General features: G+C 35.2%; 1 protein-coding gene across 1 annotated transcript in view; it reads left to right on the top strand.

Annotated features, from left to right (window-relative positions):
• The window catches only part of TBC1D32 (TBC1 domain family member 32), a 74,807-nt gene that overhangs the window by 30,847 nt on the left and 24,141 nt on the right, over positions 1-19,819 (top strand). The window contains exons 24-26 of the mRNA XM_041423747.1: positions 9,602-9,724; positions 11,024-11,132; positions 11,949-12,042. Of these exons, the coding sequence (XP_041279681.1) occupies positions 9,602-9,724; positions 11,024-11,132; positions 11,949-12,042 (326 nt within the window). The remainder of the gene's footprint in view (positions 1-9,601; positions 9,725-11,023; positions 11,133-11,948; positions 12,043-19,819) is intronic.

The following is a 19,819-nucleotide window of genomic DNA, read 5'->3' as shown; positions in this document are numbered from 1 at the left end:
ACATTTTTGTTGGGAACTTATTTTAGACATTTATTTTAGAAATTAGAAATAAAAATCTATTGGATTGTACTTCATAACATGGAAAACTTTGATTACCTTGCTTGAGCAAGATATAGCTCAACTGATTGAGTTCTGAAACATTAGCTTTTTGCAGCCATATTTATACTTTAATATCACAGTAAAATTATTTCATACTGTATATGAATGACCATAAGATACAGTACAATCTCTTGATAAGGATGAGCATAGTGGAGATGAACAATGGCAGAGATTGGAGTTGGGAGGTATATATCATTTTGACATATAAATCAGAAGTTATAAATGCTGCTTTGGAGGAAATCACTAGTTTATATAGGAATGAGAAGTCTTAAGATGAAATTTGAAAAAAAAAAATTGTCCTTCGTTTAGGATTATACTGACTCCATAGAAAACTTGACAGAACTTTCATTGATTTAATTAGGATCAAGAGAAAATGAGATGTTTTACAGTTTAAAATAAAGGGTGGTTGGGCACTGGAACAGGCTCCCCAGGGAAGTGACAAAAGCACCAAGCCTGACAGAGTTCAAAAAAGCAATTGGACAGCACTCTCAGGCATGTGCTGTGATTCTTGGGGTGTCCTTGGGGTGCAGGGCAAGGAGTTGGACTAGATCCTAATGGGTCCCTTCTAACTCAGGATTTACAGTATTAAGACTTATTTAGAGTATTAAGACTTACAAGTAACCGTGGCCTATAATACCTGAACATGAGAAGTGTACAGTTCATTTCAAAGTTCCGTGATCTTTCCTGTGAATGCTACTGACTGCAGCATTACATGTTACGTAAAATGAACCTTGCCTTGCGTAGTTGATTTGCCTTGACCAAATTCCATCAAGAGTTCTAAGTTCAGTGGTAGTTATACAAAATAATATTAGATGCTGAACAGATCTGAAAATGTGGAAATTATAGCAAAAGATCTAATTTCTCTTTACTGTTATGTAGAAATTAAATATTTAGGTGATAATTGCAGCATTGAAAAACAGTATGATTTTGTGAAGCAATTGTCTGGAAACATTTCTGCTAGACTTAATACCAACAGTACAGCCAAACCCACCTTCTTTTAATTGTTCACAGATCTACACAGCCATACACTATATATGTGGCTCAATTCAACCCATAGTTGAGTGTTGAACTTCAGATCTGTTGAACTTACAGGTTTTACTGTGAGGTGCTGCTTTTCTTTTTCAAAACAGTTACACATTTACTTGATTGTTAAACAACTTCTGCAAGTCATTTTGGTTATTAGATGTGTGATTGCATATAAAGCATAAAATACATAGGTATTTCCACAGTCTGTTTAATGCAAAATGCACAGGTGTATATATTTATGTTTGTAGTGTCATTATGGCATTTTCTGGTGAGTAGTTTTCTTCATTTTGAATAAGTAGGATTCTGAATTATAATTTTGAAGGACAGTCCAGTAGAGGCTCTGCTGTCAACTTCACTTTTCAAGCTTAACCACTGTAAAGTGATATGCATGCAGTAGAAAGCAAAGGGAAAACATAGGGAAGCAAAATATGGTGGGCATAGCCAATATCTCTTAGTCTTTAAAGAATACTCTATGGTGCATTCATGTAGATTAGGGTTTGTGTGATCAAGGGTGAAATACGCAGTTCCACCGCAAGCTGTGGTTAATTTCCAATCTATGGTTCTTTTGGTTTTCTTGTTGTTGTTATTGTTTGGTTTTGTTAGGGATTTTGTTTGTTTGTTTGTGGTTTTTGGTTTGATTTTTTGTTTGTTTTTTTTATGTTTGTTTGTTTTTAAGTTCTTGGAAGTATCTTGGCCTAGGATGGTTCTTCAGTAGTTTCAGACAGTGATCTGGTATTACATTAATTGAATCTATTGTGTGTTTTTGCCATGAGATTTGTTCACTTGAAAGTCCTTTTAAACTAATTGGAGAAAAAAAAAGGTGTTCCTATCATTTTTATTTATTTATTAAAGGGAAACCTTAGGCAAGAAGTTGGAGATAGGAATAGAAATGTCTAATTATATAGACAGTTCCTAATTTTTGTATAGAAAGACTTTCACATTGTTAGTTCAGCTTTCAGCTTCAAAGGAGATTTACACTTATTTAGAATTGAGAAGTCTCCCAGTTGGCCAATATCAGTTGATAAAAGAATACTGAAGGCTGTCTTAGGCACTCTTTTGTACAGGCTGAAAATCTGGATGCATGGGAGCTAATGCAGAAATTCTCAGTGATCTTTCTGTTTTATAAGCTTCTGAACTTGCCATCAGAGCACAAATCCTACAGAAATGACATTCAGAGCAATAATTAAAGCAATATTTTTTTACATACTAAACAGAGAGTATTTTCTTAGTTTAATGATCAGCTTTATTTCTCTGATAAAACTATACCCATCAATCTGATTTTAAAAGATATTGCATATGAGAAATAACAGTTTTCTTAAAATGTGGCACTAAAAGTCTTCACCAGCTCCCTGTTAAGACCAAACTCTTTGAAGAGCTCTCTAACTGTCTCTAACTTATATTAATAAAGGAATCTTTCAGGTTAATGATATTATATATTATCAACACAATTTGTCTAGTATTTCAGTACAGTAAATGCATTCATGGGTTTTGAGTTTTAACAGCCTGCCGAGAAAATATATGCATAATATATATATTTTTAAAGTCTTTACCTGAAGCATTATTCAGCCATTTACATATTGCTGTTCTCTTTATTCAGAAAATAGGTTTTCTGTGAATGTTACTGGCACTGTTTCGTTAGCTGGATTAAAGTGTGGCAGAGTAAAAATTTCTAGCTTTGCTAATCCTGTCTCTAAACAGTATCAATACCCCAAAATAAATTAGAAGATACTCAATTAGTGTGGGCTTGAGTGAAAAACAGAAGGAGAAACAACATTACTGGAATATGCCTAGACTGTGGGCAGTGAGAGGGGATAAGACCTGGTTTACAGGCAGATTTGCAAAAATTCCCTTTACTTAATAGTGTACTTTTGTAACATACTGTTCTTGGAATCTCTTTTTGTGGATATATGATAAAATGGCAGTAAGGGGCATTTGAATACTTCAGAGAGGAAAACAAGACCTTTTTTTTTCGTTGGCTATCTTATTTTTTTCCCAGTGGCTTATTTTGAGCATAAATCAATAAAACTCCTAAATTTTGTGAAGTCAAAAGATCTTTTGTATGTACATTCTTAATCAGAAGGACCTTTGTTAGCTCCACACTTGTTCACTGAGGTGCCTCCTGGTAGTGAGCATCAAATGACAAGGAGAGCACTCTGTTAAAGAGTTTGGCCTTCTGCAGGGAAATACCTGGAAAATTCTGAATGTAAACCCTTTTCCTTCAGATATGCAAATTGTGACTGTTTAATTTTAAAGACACAATGTGTTTGCCTATCATTAGAGATCTCTGAAGAGAACCCATTTTGTCGAAGTGTAATTTGAACTGAAATGGAAAATAGATTTGTTTTAGGCTTCTCTGAGGCAAGGCTGAAAACCCAGTATTTATGACAGTGCTCTGTGTGAATAAATGCATTTCTGTTTCTGTGGAATTATAGAAAATTGTAAATATTAGTCTAAGTCAAATGCTCATCTGTGTTAGCCTCAGGATTGTAAATCTACTGTCTGCTGCAAATAGAAAAATAATATTGAATTGTTATTTTCAGGTTTGTGTAATAAAGATTTTGCCATTGTTAGGTCACATTTTCTTTGTCATATAAAATATTATGATGAATATGTTTTTTGTTTATATTTTCATGCTTACTTGTTTATGTTTTCTTGCAGAGAATGATAAAAATGCATTGTAACTATTTCTGTTGCCCTAAAAACCTAGCAGAGAAAGATTTTGGAAAGAAAATTTAAAGGGCTTATATTTTACTGACATCAAAATCAATCAGCATCTTGAAATTTGCCTTAAAGCATCACATTTCTGTCAAAATTTAATCTAGAGCATTCCAGTGAAATCCAGGTGAATGAATTAAATGAAAAAAAAATGTGATAGGCAAAAGATAACTTTGTGAGTTTAGAAAATACAAATAATAAACACCCCTGCATTCTTCTCCATTACTTTTGTCAACTGCATTGTAAACACCCCTTTTATATAATTGCATTTTAATAATGAGGTAGCCTCAGCATATGAAATAGGTCATTTCTTAATTGTACTTGCATTAACTGTATTGTTAATTAAGAGAATCTGTGATTTCAATGACTGCAACACAATGCTGTTTATATTTACTCTCTTTTCCTTTCTCTTTATTAAAAACCATTATGAGTAGAAGAATCCAAAGGTAAAAGGGGACAGGGTCTGGATTAGTAGGGACTGCTAGTGATGGGGATTTGCAACAGGATTATGTGACAGTGCTTCCACATTATCTGTCATCATGTAGTTACACAGTTAATTCAATTTTTTTCTAACTTATACTTTAGTAGAAGTTCATTGGGTTTATTCATTTAAAACAAATAATTGTTAATAAAATAGGAACAGTAGATTCTGTGATCAGATGTCACTTGTTTGTTGACTTTTTTTTTCTTTACTTAACTGAGGGAAAGTAAAACTTTTCACTTCTGAGTCCTCTAGCGTGGCAAGTGATGCTCATGCAAAGCATTTTTGTTTACCTTACATGCAATTTGTAGGTACATTGGGTAGCTGAAATGGTGTAGGTGGTCTTTTGAAAATCTTTTCACATTGAAAACATTGTAAGGAATACATTAGTCCCTGAGTTTTCTTACTGAGAGAAACATGACTGCCCTTAGGTAGTAGCTACCAGCACCCCAGGCACCAAAGTTGTAACTCCTCTATCCAGAAATTCATAATTTTTTTCAAAACCATGCATTGCCCTCAGTGGAACAATTAGAAGCCTCAGTCCTTTAGCTAGACCAAGTGCAGAGGCATCCTCTGTCTGGTCATTGCTAATGCCTTTTGTTCAGTTTGCAAAGGCAGTGTACAAATCTTTGCTTGGCTGAAGCTTCCAAATGCCCTTTGTGTTCCAACACTAAGTGGCTTTTGACTTCTTTAGGGTTTATTTTTTTTTTAGCCGTTTCCTCTGTCTACTGGTCAGGCACTTGATAATAATTACCATTCACTGTTTGGATCCATGTACTCATTGAAGCTTAAGCTCTTACTTAATGCATAATAAAGAATAAATAAAGTTGTTAATGTAAGTTCTGATGTTAAATGTTTTGAGGCTGTCCCCCATGATGATGACACTGGAATTGTTTAATGCAAATTTGGCTTTGGATTTCACTTTTGTTGTACATAGTCATTTAGTGAAAAGGAGGTCCTGCTTCTGCACAGAGGTTCCAGTCCTTGTTATATTGCTCTTCAATTTTTAATATTTATTCCTGAGAGATTAAAAAAAAAGAAATAGCACCTTACCTTGCCCCACAGCTGAGCTCAGTACAAATATCATGCTGTGTATTTTGCACTGGCCTGATTCAGCCGTGTCTATATCAGTAGAAGGCAGTAACTACAAGCCAAAAGAAAACCTTTTACTAAGGACTGGTTTAGTCCTCTATTTCAGCATCATGTCACTGTCTATAACAGAGATGTAAGCATTTTGTGTTTAGTTGGTCATTTTATGCTGCATGCACACATCTATTACTGAGGTTGTAGTATAGTTTACTTTGGATGAGCTGCTTTCTTTTTTCTATGTGGTGGAAATTTTGTGCTGCTTATAGCATAAAATTTTATCTTGTTTTTCTGGAGTACATACAGACTTGGGTGAAGTTTTTTACTAGCACCCCACATGGATGCTGTGTTTTGAATTTGGGACTAAAGGAGTATTGATAACACAGCATGTTTCCACTGACACTGTGCAAGCAACAGCTCAGCGACAGGGCTTTCTTTTTTATCAACATTGCCCATACCTAGGAATGTGCAAGAGGTTGGGAATGAAAACAGCTGGGACAGCTGATCTAAACTGACCAGAGGAATGTTTTATACTATATAGCATCCCTCTCAGTAGTAAAAACTAAGGGCCTTGGAGGTTGGTCTTGCAGGTCTCATTGGTCAGAGACTGGCCAGGCACAAGTGGCAAGGGAGTGAGAAGCAGGGTGGATGCTTAGTTGCTGACTGGTGTCAACCCACCACAGACTGTTACAGCTGTGAACAGTATCTTGCATCTTTCACCACCAGCTGAGTATTAGCAGATACGCCTGAAGTAAGGACAGAACATCAGTGTGGCTTTGGAAAGAACATATGAAAGTAAAGAAGAATAGTGTATGGTGGTATAGTAGTAACTACAGAAAAATAGAATTGGGTTTACCATAATAAAGGTCCTGTTAGAGAGAAATCTGGTTTGACATTGGGAAAAAGAACAAAGAGCATACTGTTTTGTGTTCTTAAAAGGAACTCCTAGAAAAAATATTTAGTTGTTAATAACTTATCCTCATAATATGGGTTTTTAGCAACTCAGAGTAAATCATGGGCAGTTTATTATATTATTTTCAGGCAAAAAAAATTAGAGAGATGGCATAAAAATTAGCAAGATTTACTAGCTGATCTATACCCCACGAAGGACTTTTTGTTGTGTCATAATTAAAGAAGTCATTATGATTCCACATACCAAAACCAAGGAGATAGCCTGTGGAACAAAAGACTGGTAAGAATGCTTTCTTTTAGATTAGGGACTTCTGCAGTGAAGTATTAGTTGTGAAATTGTAGTTGAAGGGCTAGAATCCAGGGAGCACCTTTCAAGAAAAATGGATAAGGCAGGAAATGCAGAATTCAGAACAAAATTACTTATTCCTAGCATATTTTTACAACTATGATATGTATTTTGATATTTCTGAATTTTTTTGAAACTACTCTTCTATAAAGGACTGCCTTCAGATAAACTTTTATATGCATTGCAGTTGGTTCCTGGATGTATGGTATATCTTGCTACTAACGATCAGAGAATTACATAATCAGAATTGAAAGGGAGATGGAAGATTGTGTTGTATAACTGCTCTGCTCAAAGTGGGTTCAACTACAGAGCTTTACTAAGGGATGTGTCCAGTCTGGTTTAGAATATTGTCAAGGCTGGTAATCCTGCAGCATCTTTGGGCAATTTGTTCCACTATTTTACCACCATCACATTACATTAAAATGGAATTTCCTGTCTTTCAATTCATGCCCTTTGCATCTAGTCCTTTCATTGGGTATCACTGAGAAGAGTCTGACTAAATTTTCAAACCTTCCTATTTGATATTTATACACAATGACAGGATCTCCCCTGAGGATCCTCTTCTTCAGGCTGAGCAATCATAGCTCTCTCAGCTTTTCCCTGTGTCAGATGGCCCAAGCCTTTATCGTCCCCTTGGCCTTTTGTTGGACCTGCTGCAGTGCATTCATGTCATGCTGTTACTGGGGAGCTCAAAACTAGACCCAGCACTCCAGGTATGACTTTACCAGAGCCAGTAGAGGGGCAGGGTCACCTCCCTCAAGTGACTTTTGGCAGCACTCTTTATTACACAGCCCAGGATGGTGTTGCCCTCAAGAGCATGTTTCTGGCTCATGTTCAAACTATTGACCATCAGGACCCCCAGGTCCTTGTCTGCAAAGCTGCTTTATGACTGATTGTCCCCAGCCTGTACTGTTGCATTGGGTTCTTCCCAGGTACAAGAACTTCATCAAAGTGTATCTTCCAATTTTCAGCAGTATTTAGGTTGAGAGTTCTATCTTCTGCTTTCTAAAGAAAATTTAAAAACATATCTCAAAAATATATGCTTTAATCAAATTGTGTTATATCTGTAAAGGTTTTATACATTCTCCCAAGCATGTACTTCTTATAGATGAGATATTGAGATGGGGAGTCTGATCCAATTCTCATGTTCCAAAAACAAACCAAAGGAAGAAAAACTCCATAGCTGTATTCAAGCATGGTTACAGATATACTTAACTATAAAACATAGGTGTTGTTTGTTTTTTTTTTTTAATTGGAAACTTTATACATTTATGACTTTGGAAGGTAATTAATATTACTATTAACCAAATAACCTGTACTTCAACAGTAGCATTTTTAAATGTATTTTTCTATATAGGTGTAAATTTCATTTGAATGCCCAAGCAGCAGCTGCTTACACTAGATCTTATATATTTCGTCATTTTTTCTACCACTATTCTATCTACCTAATTTTATTTGCTCATGGTTGGTTGGTCTTGGGGTTTTTTTTTCGCTCTGTCTTGCCTACCAGAGGAGATGATGTTATAAAGCATTCTCAGCTACTAGTCTTCTTCCAAGTGGTTTTTAACTGCTGGTCTTTGCCATTTATTGTATTTCACAGAAAAAAATTACCCATCTTCATAATGATTTCAGTGCTCTTTCTATTTGTTTTTTTTTTTTCATTTTTTTTTTCTAAATAATAATAAAAATTATAGTTGAACTGTCATTTCTTCTTGTATGATTTAGAAAAGTACTGAGAACAAACTGATGTCACCAAATAGTTAATGTAAAAGAAATAAAGCTGAAGAGTACTGATACTGAACAGATCAAGTTGTTTAAAAAACAACAGGAAAAAAACTGAGATGTATCCTCATCTTGGCTGTTTAATCCTTGGCCACAACTGTATGAATTTGCAGGTGTTAAATTATTGAGAGAATGGCTTATGCGTTTTTGCTATTGTCAGTAGAAACATATTAGGAATTACATGGAAGAAAATAAGCTTTGACTAACAGACCATGAATTTAAAACAGTATATTTTCTAGTTCATATAAAATCTTATGTGAATGCAAAATATAATGCTGATCAGCCTTAATTTATGTTGCATTTTATGACTGTGTTAAAATAGGAAATAAAACCAGTAACAAGAATGTTTAGTTACATTGTTTTCCTTGAACTGGAAGCCCTCAATGAAATTATTCTGTTGTGGTTTTAGAGTGAATAGATTAGTTAAAAGAAAAAGTAATATTATTTGGATTGCTTTATTTCAGATTTATATGAAAATATATTGGAGTACTTACCCTGTTAATTTGCCCCAAAGTTACGAAAGAAAACTGTATATAATGTACTGTCTTGTGCACTTGTTATTATTCATTTCATTTACCATTTGTGTTTCTCTGAAAAAACCCAACCCAGAAGATTTGTTGGTTATGTTACATGTTAAATCTTTTATTGCTTTTGAACTGTGTTAAATGTGATTATACAGAAGGGCTTAAAAGCCTCTTTTCTAAATGAAAGATAATTTTTTACCTCCCTTCCTTCCTCCTCCTTCAGACAACCTAATTCTGAGTTGCTTTACCAGCCTGTTATTGTATAATTTCCTTATATTTCACATGGAATGTCTTACTAAGCCTGTATCATTTTTGTTACACTGTGATGTAAACTCAAAAGCAGACTGAGCTGACCAGTGGGTATTTTCTCTGGTTGTTCAGTGCAAACAAAAAAAACCTGTTGGGAACCATTCCCTGTTTGCTTAAGGTTGTGCCACTTGAATGGTTAAAAAGGATATAAAAGAGTGTTCCTGACCTAGTTGTGTCTGAGTTTTTTCTAATGGGTTTTTTGTTGTTTTTTCCTCCTCTCCCTTTCCATTGCAAAATCTCATAAACATGTGCACCCTTGTCTTTTTGTGCATTACCAGAGTCCTGACTGATGTGCTACCATTTCAATGTGTCCTTCTGCAGGCTGTTAAATGTGCTGTGCTGTGAGCTCAATACCCTTTTACTCTTGGAGACTCAGTATAAAGTGTCACAAGTTTTACTAACTGCTCAGGAGGAAAATGTCACTGAAACTTCAGAAGGACCAGGGTAAGAAGTGATTGATGTAAATGTTATTTTAACTATCAAACTCTTCTTCTGAGAACAAATACATGAATGCCTTAGTAGCTTTAAATGTACAAATGCTGTCACTCTGGTTTCTAATGTCCACAAGTTTCCTTACATGCAGGTTTGTCAGCAGTTTAAAATTATGAAAAGATACAATAGGCACAATACAATAGCCTTCTCTTTCTCCTATGTTCACCCCAAAAGTATAAGAAATAAAAAAGCAGTTGTTTTTTCTACTTTTTAGTCATCCAAACAGCTCTTAAGATGTTTCTAAAATAAAAGGTGTCTAAAACTTGTGAATGTAAGTATGCCTTTTAATTTTACATATTTTTAGTGTTATATATTTAATATAAAATCTGGGCATTGTTTTAATGTTCATGAATTACAGGCATCATCAGTACTTTGGGGTTTTTATGGGAGAGTATTTTTGTTGTTGTTGTTATTGTTTGGTTTGTAGCTTTGTCAACTCTCCAACAGTTTATTTGTAGCTTAGTCAACTCTCCAGCTTCCATGACTTTCCACTGCTGTCTTCTAAATAAAATTGCATAGCACATCCTATCAAATGGAAAAATGTACTTTTGGGACAGAAGCGGACAGTCATTTAGTTACTGCCATTTCTTCCTTTCTCATGGCATGCTGAGTTTTAAGTATTTTCCTCTTACTGTTTGTTATATGGGACCATTACAGAATGTTAGTCAAACAGTGTGGGTGAAGATGATAGTTATTTACTATTTGAAGATGAAAGCTGCTATTTCCCTCCTAAGGCAAAACTTTTATTAAGAAACTTGGTGAATAAAAACTGGATGTTACTGCTTTCAAAAATTTTGTACCTTGGGCTGCACAGTGACTTCAGACAGCAAGTTGTCTCTGTTTCAAGTAATGAATAACTCTGCTTATTTGTGACAGCAGAAATATACTGGTAGGCCAAATAAGGAGCAAATTTTTATGGTCCATTAACTGTCACTGCCCTAATTGTATTATTTTTATGTGACATAAGAAAATCTGTGAGATTTTCTACTCTTTTGGATCCAGTAATTGCTCAAATTTTTCTAATCAGTAGTAGGTAGGGAAGCACAAAGTTATAATAATGCTTGGAGACATCTCAAAGTGCTTGAAGTTTCTGTTTATTTATGCCTATATGTATTCCAGGCTATGTTTTAACTCTGGTATGTTTCTCAAAATATTCTTGCTTCTTTCAGTTTTCTGAATTAAATAGTCAGTAAATCAAAGCTTCTAATTTTTTGAGGTTTGTTGTGTTTTGTTTGGTTTTTTTTTCCACAGAGTTTTTATAATTGATGGTCTGTCAGTGGAGAGAAACCATGTTCTTGTAAGGATAAATCTGATTGGAGGACCACAGGAAAGGATTTTGCCTTTGAGAGAATTAGATAAGGTTAGAATTTGAAGTTTACCAGTTTCTTTCTGTAACTTCTGCTTTCATTAACTGAACATTTTGCTGATAATTCAGCATGTGAAAAATTATTTAACACCAGAGCACCTTTAGCTTTATGAAGCGTTAATGTTTCAAAGAAGTGATACACTGAGCAAATACATTGCTCCTGCTGTCGGGGGATTGTCATGAACCTACGTTCAACGATTTGTTTATTTTGCTCCATTTTAATGTTACTTTTAAACGAATACCATTTGTTTGGTTTTTTGCTTTTATATTTCTGTGTCTTCTTTACTAGTTTTCCATTTATCTTTGTATTATTTGATATTTTTTCCATTCTTGGGTTTCCATGTGCAGTATCTAATACCTGGAGCTTTCATCAATGTTCTAACAAAGGAATGTTTGTTAAGCAACTTCTTTAAATGTTCTATTTCTCGCTGGCTGTTAGTCTCATAAAGATGAAATGCAGATTACTGTCAACACAACAAAGACACCTAAATCAATGTATAAAGTTGGAAATACCGTTTAGTAGGTTGTTGGGGTTTTTTATATTTTTTATAAAACTTGCAATTTCCTTTGTGGTTGAAAAAAGGAACTGTAAAATCAAAACTGTCAGTGGTATATACACCATAAAAATTATATTCTCAAATGCTTTTTGGATTTTCTATTTTTTAGTTATAGCACATCTCATTGGAAATTGTAGTATCAAACAATTTTGGTGCATAGGCTGTAATACTGGAAGCTGTACCTTTGTATGTTAATTGAGAAAAAGCTATTAATGTTTCTACTAAATTAATTTATTTCTGGTCTTGTTTCTAGGGCAGTGGTCTATATCCGTGGCCAATGTTTTCATCATTCCCTGTGCCAAAGTGCTATCTTGCAGAAATTCCTAGGAAAGCTGAATTCAGACAAGGTATGTGGAAAGCATGCAAGCAGTGTAGATTTCATGCAAGGATCTCAGTCAATTAAAAAAATTTCTTTCTCCTTCCTCTCTGCAACCTGCTCCCCACCCTCACATCCCACTGATCATAATCTCATTTAGTACTTAAGTTTATTTCAGTGCTGGCTGCAATTGTAGCTAAATAAGTTGGTTTGGTTTTGCTTGTTTGGCTTTGTGGAGCTGTCAATCTGAAAAGCTGTTTGGTAATCTAATTCTTATGCACACTTCAAGATTAACCTCCTGGCTCGTCTCTGGTGGGTGACTCATAAGGTACATTTATATCATCTCTCTAGTAACTGAAGCAAGACAGTTTGCTTAAACTGCAGAGTTCTTTGTACACTATTTTCTTGATTCACATCCCTGTGTTTACTGAGCTTGGTGGTGTGTGAAATAGACAGCGTTTAGGATAGTTGGTTTCCACATTGAACATTAATTTGGAATGTGAGCAGACTGAAGAATCCTTTGAAGAACTACCTAGGCACAGCAGTTTAATTCTCACAGAGAAACTGTTTTAAGGTTTTAGTTTGCATAGACAATGCAAAAGAATCAGGTGAATTGTTTGGTAAATAAATAATTCATTGTATTTGTTCATGTTTACGATGTCCCTGAGATGAACTTATTAGAAACTGTGAATTTCCTTAGCAGAGACAGATTAACAGAAGTGATAGAAATTTTACATTAACTGTGGACTATAAAATAGTCTGTTTGTATGTATCTGGGGGAAAAAATTTAAAAGGTGATTTCCTGCTCTGACCAGAGGAAAGGCCATATAGTTATAAAAGAAGTGAGTTTTCTGTATCTTAGCTTTTGTAATACTGTTCCAGGCTTCCCAAGGCAAGTTTCATGAGACAACAATCAGATAATGGTAAAGTGGGTGTCTTCAAGGAGGCAGTAGTGTCACTCTTGGGGTGGAAAAGCATATTGTATTATTATTCTCAGAACATGTTCAAAGGATCCCTTGGTTCTCTTGTTAAGAATAATTCTGTTGCTCATCATTACCTAGTGGGCTAATGAAATAGATATTACAGTTGTCACGTTTGTGGATGACAGCCAACTAAGAAAACTTGGGTAAAACTTTGGCTAAAAATAAATTTGCTGAAATGAAGTTTCAAAGGTTTGCAAATGAGTTTGATGAAAAATTGAAATCAAAGAAATGTTTTAATTTGGAATGGCATTTTTGATGTTAAAGGTAACTAAAGTAAAAGATTATATAACTGCAAAATGAACAGAAAGTTTGTAGTGGAGTCAAAATATTTTGTATTTGTTGTTTAAAAATAAAAGGGAAATAAACCATTGAAAGTGTTCTATTTCAGTACTAGGTTAAAAAAAACCAAACAAACAAACCACTCAATTGTGAACATTTATTTGCCAGAATGAAGCTTTCACAATATGTAAGTTATTTTGAAAGAAAGCATTAGAAAAAATAGATCAAAAATTAAAATAATGAAGCTCATAAATTGCTATTGTAGTGCTTGCAAGAAAAGAAATCAAAGAGCATGAACAGAAAATGGAGAATATCTGAACTATATTTTTAAGCGCTATGATATGGCAGTGATAGAGGTTTCCTTTCACAAGACAGGTTAAAAATACGATTACAAGATGGATCCATGAGTTACATTTGTATGAGATCTTACAACTTCTTTGTTGTGAATATTCAGAATTCATGTTGTGTGTTACTCAGATTGCTTGGAGTTTAGAAAAATACTTGTTAAATTTTTATTCTGCTTTAGTGCAAGGAGATAGACAGGGTTCACACAGACTTTTGACTGGCAAAAGTTCTGCAGCCATTGTGTGAGTGGGAATGCATGACTGCTTCATTGTATCTGTTGACAAGGTTTGAAGGCCAGCACAATGTCTCTGCTTCCCTGAACCTGTCTGTGTTCAGATTTCATGCTGCAGTGTTTCATTATGTAACCTGTGAGGTATCATTCTGATCCTCTTATTTTGCATGTATCTATGACGTGAGTAATTAAGACTAGTAGATTCTTAGTACTATTAAAGAATGTATAGTTTCTTTGGCTGAAAAAGCTGTAACTGTAGGTTTTATTCTGTCTGTCCTGACCTCTTATTTGTGTCCTCTTGTTGCTTAAGAGGAGTTTATCTTTCCTTTGTACTTTGAAAATGTATCCTATATACATCACATAATTGTGATGGCAGATGTAAAAACATAACCTGAGTTGATTTTTTGATATATTTATATCATAGATGGAGATGGATTGTGAGCATTTAAAAAAAATAAATTTTGCCTTGAATATGATACTGCTAATAGTTCTGTTTATAACCCTCCTTTCAGATGGGGTTGAATGACAGATGCTGTAACTGAACATTTTGGAACTAGTGTGGCCAAACTGAGGTCAGGGAAAAGGAAGTTTCATTTCCAGATCTCTGGACTTCATTTATCCTGTATCTGGTATAATGGAAACCATGGATAAAACTGAAAGTAGCTTACGAGGGGTGGTTAATTAAAAGGATTTTTTCACACTGAATTTTCCAGCATGAAAACCCAAGAAGTGGGTAGGGTTTTTATTCTATAAATTCTTTTGAAGGATGGTGTTAAACATGCAACACTAACACCTCATGGTTCAGCTGTAATAAAAAGCAGAGCAGTGGTAACTCTGACAGTGTATGGAACATGTTTCCCAGCACCAAGGCCTGAAGGCTGTATGTAACAGAACTCTTCTTTTAAAACTCTTGGTTTTATTCTGTGCTGTTATAATGATCACAAACACTGGCAAGTGGATATTTTGACTCACTGCATAAAAAAGGACTCTATTGTAATTTAGTAACTGCATTGACTTAGTGGAGTATCTCTTCCATTTCATGAGGACATTTTCAGCGAGCAGACTCGCCCAAAAAATGTTTGTATTTGAGGGAAAACTTGTACTGAGTCAATGTTTACAAATATCTGTTCTGGTTTTGCAGATGTTAGGTATTTTTTTGTGTGGTATATGGGTCTGCAGGAAAGGATGTATGGACAAATAAACTTGCTTGATTGTATATTAATATGCCCTAATAATTTCAGCCAGTAGTTAGAGTTTGAAGGCTATTGGATAGCCATATATTAATGACTCGCTTTTGTCAAAGATAATTCATAGTGAAACTTCAAATTATTTATTATTTATATGTGAAAATTAATTGCCATTTCTACCTGTTTACACTCCAGCAAGATACCCTTTGCTTTTCTTGTTTATTTGTTCAATTATTATTTCATTAAGGTAATTTGAGGAAGAACTATTAAGTAATTTTCAAAGATTGATATAGTCCTTTTACATCCAGGATAAAACTGTGAAAATTTTTTTTTTTTATTTGTAATATTAACTATAGTGTCGATTATTAAAAGTTAAACTCTTTAGAAGGCTATTGAACTGTAATATTCACTCTTCTATTTGCACAGAATATGTTTTACTTTTCTAGTCCTAGCTCTGCAGTTATGACAGTTGGTAATGACCGTGGCTGAAGAATATTTTCTGTAAATGTCCTGCAATGATGCATTCACTGCTTAACATTTCCCTAAACTTGGGTACTCCACCATTCATTAATCTTATTTTCTTCTGAAACCACGCATTCCAGAATTGGTACCAAAAATCTGTGGTTATTTCTTATCAAAAGTATTTTAATAATTTTTCTCAGCCACTGTTCTCTGAGTTCTTTGCTTTAAACTTGTAACGTGAATGGGAACTTGCTGCCATGTTTCAGGTTTGGATTCATTGAGGGTTTAATGTTTGTTTGTTTGCTTGTTTGTTTTGTTTTGTTTTGTTATTTAAATCTGGTCTTTTTTTTTTTTGTAATACCTGGTATTAGAAGTGTCCTTTTTAAAAATTTTCTCTGTCAAAGAATCAGCCATATTATCTTTGCTGTTATCCCTTATAATGTCACATAAATGCCTTTATCACCTACACTTCTTACACTTGTACTCCTTTTTATATTTGTCATGGTATTCGTGTATATGTCTGTTGCCTTTTGATTTTAAGTCCATTGTACTCCTTTTTATATTTGTTGTGGTATTTGTGAATAAGTCTGTTGCCTTTTGATTTTAAGTCTACTCAATTAAAAAAAGATGAAAGAGTAGTAAGGTCTATGAGAAATGCACATGAAGTTTCCTAAATTATATATCTCTGTATGGATTTGATTCTATGTACTGGTCAAATAAGTTGTAGTCAGGTTATTAACCTCTCAATTTAGATTTTGAATAAGTTCTGCATAGATTTACAGATCTTAGTTATTAATCACAGAAAAACACTTCTGCCACAAAGCACAGTCAGATGAGAAGCAGCTTGTTGCATTTCTTATGTTTTATAAAACATTGATGAATTTTTCTGGGTCTTACTTGCTTTAGAAGATCTAAACAAGCTAGCTGAAGAATTATTTGAAGAATTATAAAGCAGCATCCTTTAGAAAAGGGAGATCAATTGAAACTTGCTATTATAATATAGTGGTTCAGATTTCATACATGTGTGAAAGTGTAGCTTATTTATAGTGCAATTTCATAGCTTCATAAACTAGTAAATGTGGGTGTTTTGGTTTTCTTTTTCATGGGATTTCATAGAGCAACCATTGCTAGCACAAAGTAAGTACAAGTAAGGGATGGGAAGGCAAAATATAACCACATATGAAGAAAGCAAAAGAGCAGCAGATTAATTAAATTTGCATTAGCTTATTTTCAATCATGACCATATTTAAAAGCTTGCCAGCATCAGTAGAGGAAAGTCTTAGTCATTTTCTTCCTCATATTTTCTCTTCTTTCTATTTTTTTCTCTCCTTCCCCTGTTTCCACACCTTCTATCCTTCACATCATTCAGCAAGTCTAGTAGTTTTCCAGGAAAAAAATTATAATCAAGTCATTAATTTGAGATAACTTGCGAACTCATTTAGTGACAAACCAAAAAAGAGAAGAAATAAAAGCAGGACTTCTGTTTCTCAGTGTTGGTATGTTTAGAACACCCATAGTGGTAGTGTAACAGCCTGCCCTCAATAACACTTAATATGTAAGCCCAGAACTGTGTTGTTGCTTAAGTTTCAGCTACAGGGTAATACTGTTTGGCATGTTGTAGTTGCCTACTAAATTGTGATAGTGACTGGCATTTTTTTGATATAATGAGTTTTTGGAAGCAATTGCCATTCCAATCCGCCCCACGGTTCCAAGGTTCTGGTTGTTTTTTTTTGTTTTTTTTTTTTTTTTGCACTGTGATTACCTGCTGGCAGAAGGGATAGTTCACATTTAATGACAAGTTGAGGGAAGCAAATGGTTTACCTGGAAAAAAATAAGCCACAGTAAGTTTCCACAGTATGATACCAGTTTCAGTTTGTACTGGATATATTAAATACATGACTGCACCACAGTATCTTGGTTGCATGGGTCTCTGGTACATTGACTGATTAAGTCTCAGCTTGCAGTCTCTGATCCTTGTCTGCCAAACTGAATTACTACAATCCTTGAGGAAGTAAAATAACTGTTTAACTTGTATCGAGGAGTGTTTCTTCGCAGTTCTAGGATTTTATTCAATACTCAACTGTTTCAGAAATAACAAAAAAGGGCAGAGAAAGAACTAGAAATCATACTGATAATACTGTAAGAGTTAAATCCTTCTTCACATGAAATTTTCATAAGTAAGCTGTTCTAAGCATCACTGCATGTTATTTGGGAAGATACTGAGGACTTATTTGTGTGAGGATAACAAAGAAATTTCAGGTTAATTAATTTGGAGTCATTATTAATTATAATAATTATGTTACTATAATAAGATTGTTTTGAAATGTTATGTATTGTATAATAAATTCCAATGACAGGGATACAATCTAATAATTAGAAATCATTAAGGTCTTTAGATGAGCTTAAAATAAATTACATGCAAAATCATAATTCTGTTGAAAATATTCTAATACTCTAAAAAGAATAAGATCATTTGAAGAGTGTTTTGAAATAGAAATGCTATAAAGAAGCAAAAGAAACAGCAAATATTCTACATATCCATAGACTGGCTCAAACAATTTGATGATTATCCTGGTTTAGGGCAAATTTAGGGAGGAAATTTCTGAAGTGGTCCCTCTAGAAAGCAGATTCAAGTGGCCCCTCCCCCCACCAGCTTGGGAGAAAAAATCTTCTTCGAGAAAAATGGAAAAAACTTTATTTACTAAGCAAAGCGCTCACAAACATGAAAAATGAATAATATTAATGGTCCAACAGCAGAGGAATTGTACACATATGGAGTGAATGCCTGTGCATTTGCTTTGTGTCAGGTACCATCTTTATTTTTCCCCTCCAGATGGCCAGAAAGTATTTCATAGCAGCATCAAGTACTCTAGGGGCCAAGTTACGTGGTAGTTGCCAAGTGCCCTGGCAGCCAAGAGGGCGAGCTGTGTCCTGGGGGCATCAGGCACAGCATTGTCAGATGGGCAAGGAGGGGATTGTTCCCCTCTGCTCTGCACTGCACTGCGGTGGCCTCACCTCAAGTGCTGGGGGCAGTTTTGGGCACCACAACATAAAAAAGACATTAAGCTACTAGAGAGTGTCCAGAAGAGGGCAGCGAGGATGGTGAAGGTCTGAAGGGGGAGCCTTATGCAGAATGGTGGAGGTCACTTGTTCTGTTCAGCCTGGAGAAGAGGAGACTGAGGGGAGACCTCACTGTGGTCTTCAGCATCCTTACAAGTGGAAGTGGAGGTGCAGACACTGATCTTTTCATGCTTGTGATCAATGACAGGATTTGAGGAAATGTTATGATGCTCAGCCAGGGGAGGTTTAGATTAGACATCAGGAAAATGCTGTTCATCCAGAGGGTGGTTGGGTACTGGTGCAGGCTTCCCAGGGGAATGGTCACAGCAATAAGCCTTTATGAGTTCAAGAAGTGTTTGGACAACACTCTGAGGCACATGGTGTGACTTTTGGGATGCTCTGCATAGGGCCAGGAGTTGAACTCGATGATCTTGATGGGTCCCTTCCAACTCGGCTTATTCTATGATTGTATAATAGAAAAGCAAAAGTCATGCACACAGACAAAGCAAAACAATGAATTAATTAACTACATCTGGGTGGCAGGCAGGTGTTCAGCCATCTGCAGGAGAGCAGGACCCCATCACCTGTAATGGTTACTTAGGGAGACAAATGCAATCACAGAATCAAATAGGTTTGAAAAGACCTGAGATATCATTGAGTCCAGCCTTTGAACACCACCATGTCAACTGTCATCATCTCAACATCACTCAGAATGTTCCTCCCCTTCCTCTCTCTTCCCCCCACTTTATATACTGAGCATATCGTATGGTGTAAAATATCCCTTTGGTCAGTTTGGGTCCCCTGTCCCAGCTGTGTCTCCTCCCAGTTTCCCAGGCACCCCCAGCCTCCTTGCCAGGGTAGCAGCATGAAAGCAGAAAAGGCCCGATCTGTGTAAGCTCTGCTCTGCTTACACAGATCTCTAGAACATCTCTATATTATCAGCTCTGTGTGCAGCACAAATCCAAAGCATAGCCCCATACCAGCCACTGTGAAGAAAATTAATTCTACCCCAGCCAAAATAAGCACAAAATCCCATCAGTAAATAGAATGTTGTGTATAAAGCAGAATGACATCAGCTTTAGGACTGCTTCTCCAGTTTAATTGTGTTAGGAAAAGGCATATTTATGTAGTCTTTTCTCATGAGGTCTGCCAAAAATACATGTGGCAATGGAGTTGGGGCTATGTGATCCTTGAGGCCCCTTTCAACTCAAACTATTCTGTGAGTATATGATCATTAGAGAATAACATTAATTTTTCATT

The sequence above is a fragment of the Onychostruthus taczanowskii genome, unplaced genomic scaffold (genome assembly GCF_017590055.1).
Source record: "Onychostruthus taczanowskii isolate IOZ18803 unplaced genomic scaffold, ASM1759005v1 scaffold8, whole genome shotgun sequence".
In the NCBI taxonomy this organism is placed as follows: Eukaryota; Metazoa; Chordata; class Aves; order Passeriformes; family Passeridae; genus Onychostruthus; species Onychostruthus taczanowskii.
The sequence above is the reverse complement of the archived record's forward strand: the minus strand, read 5'-3'. Positions and strand labels throughout refer to the sequence as shown.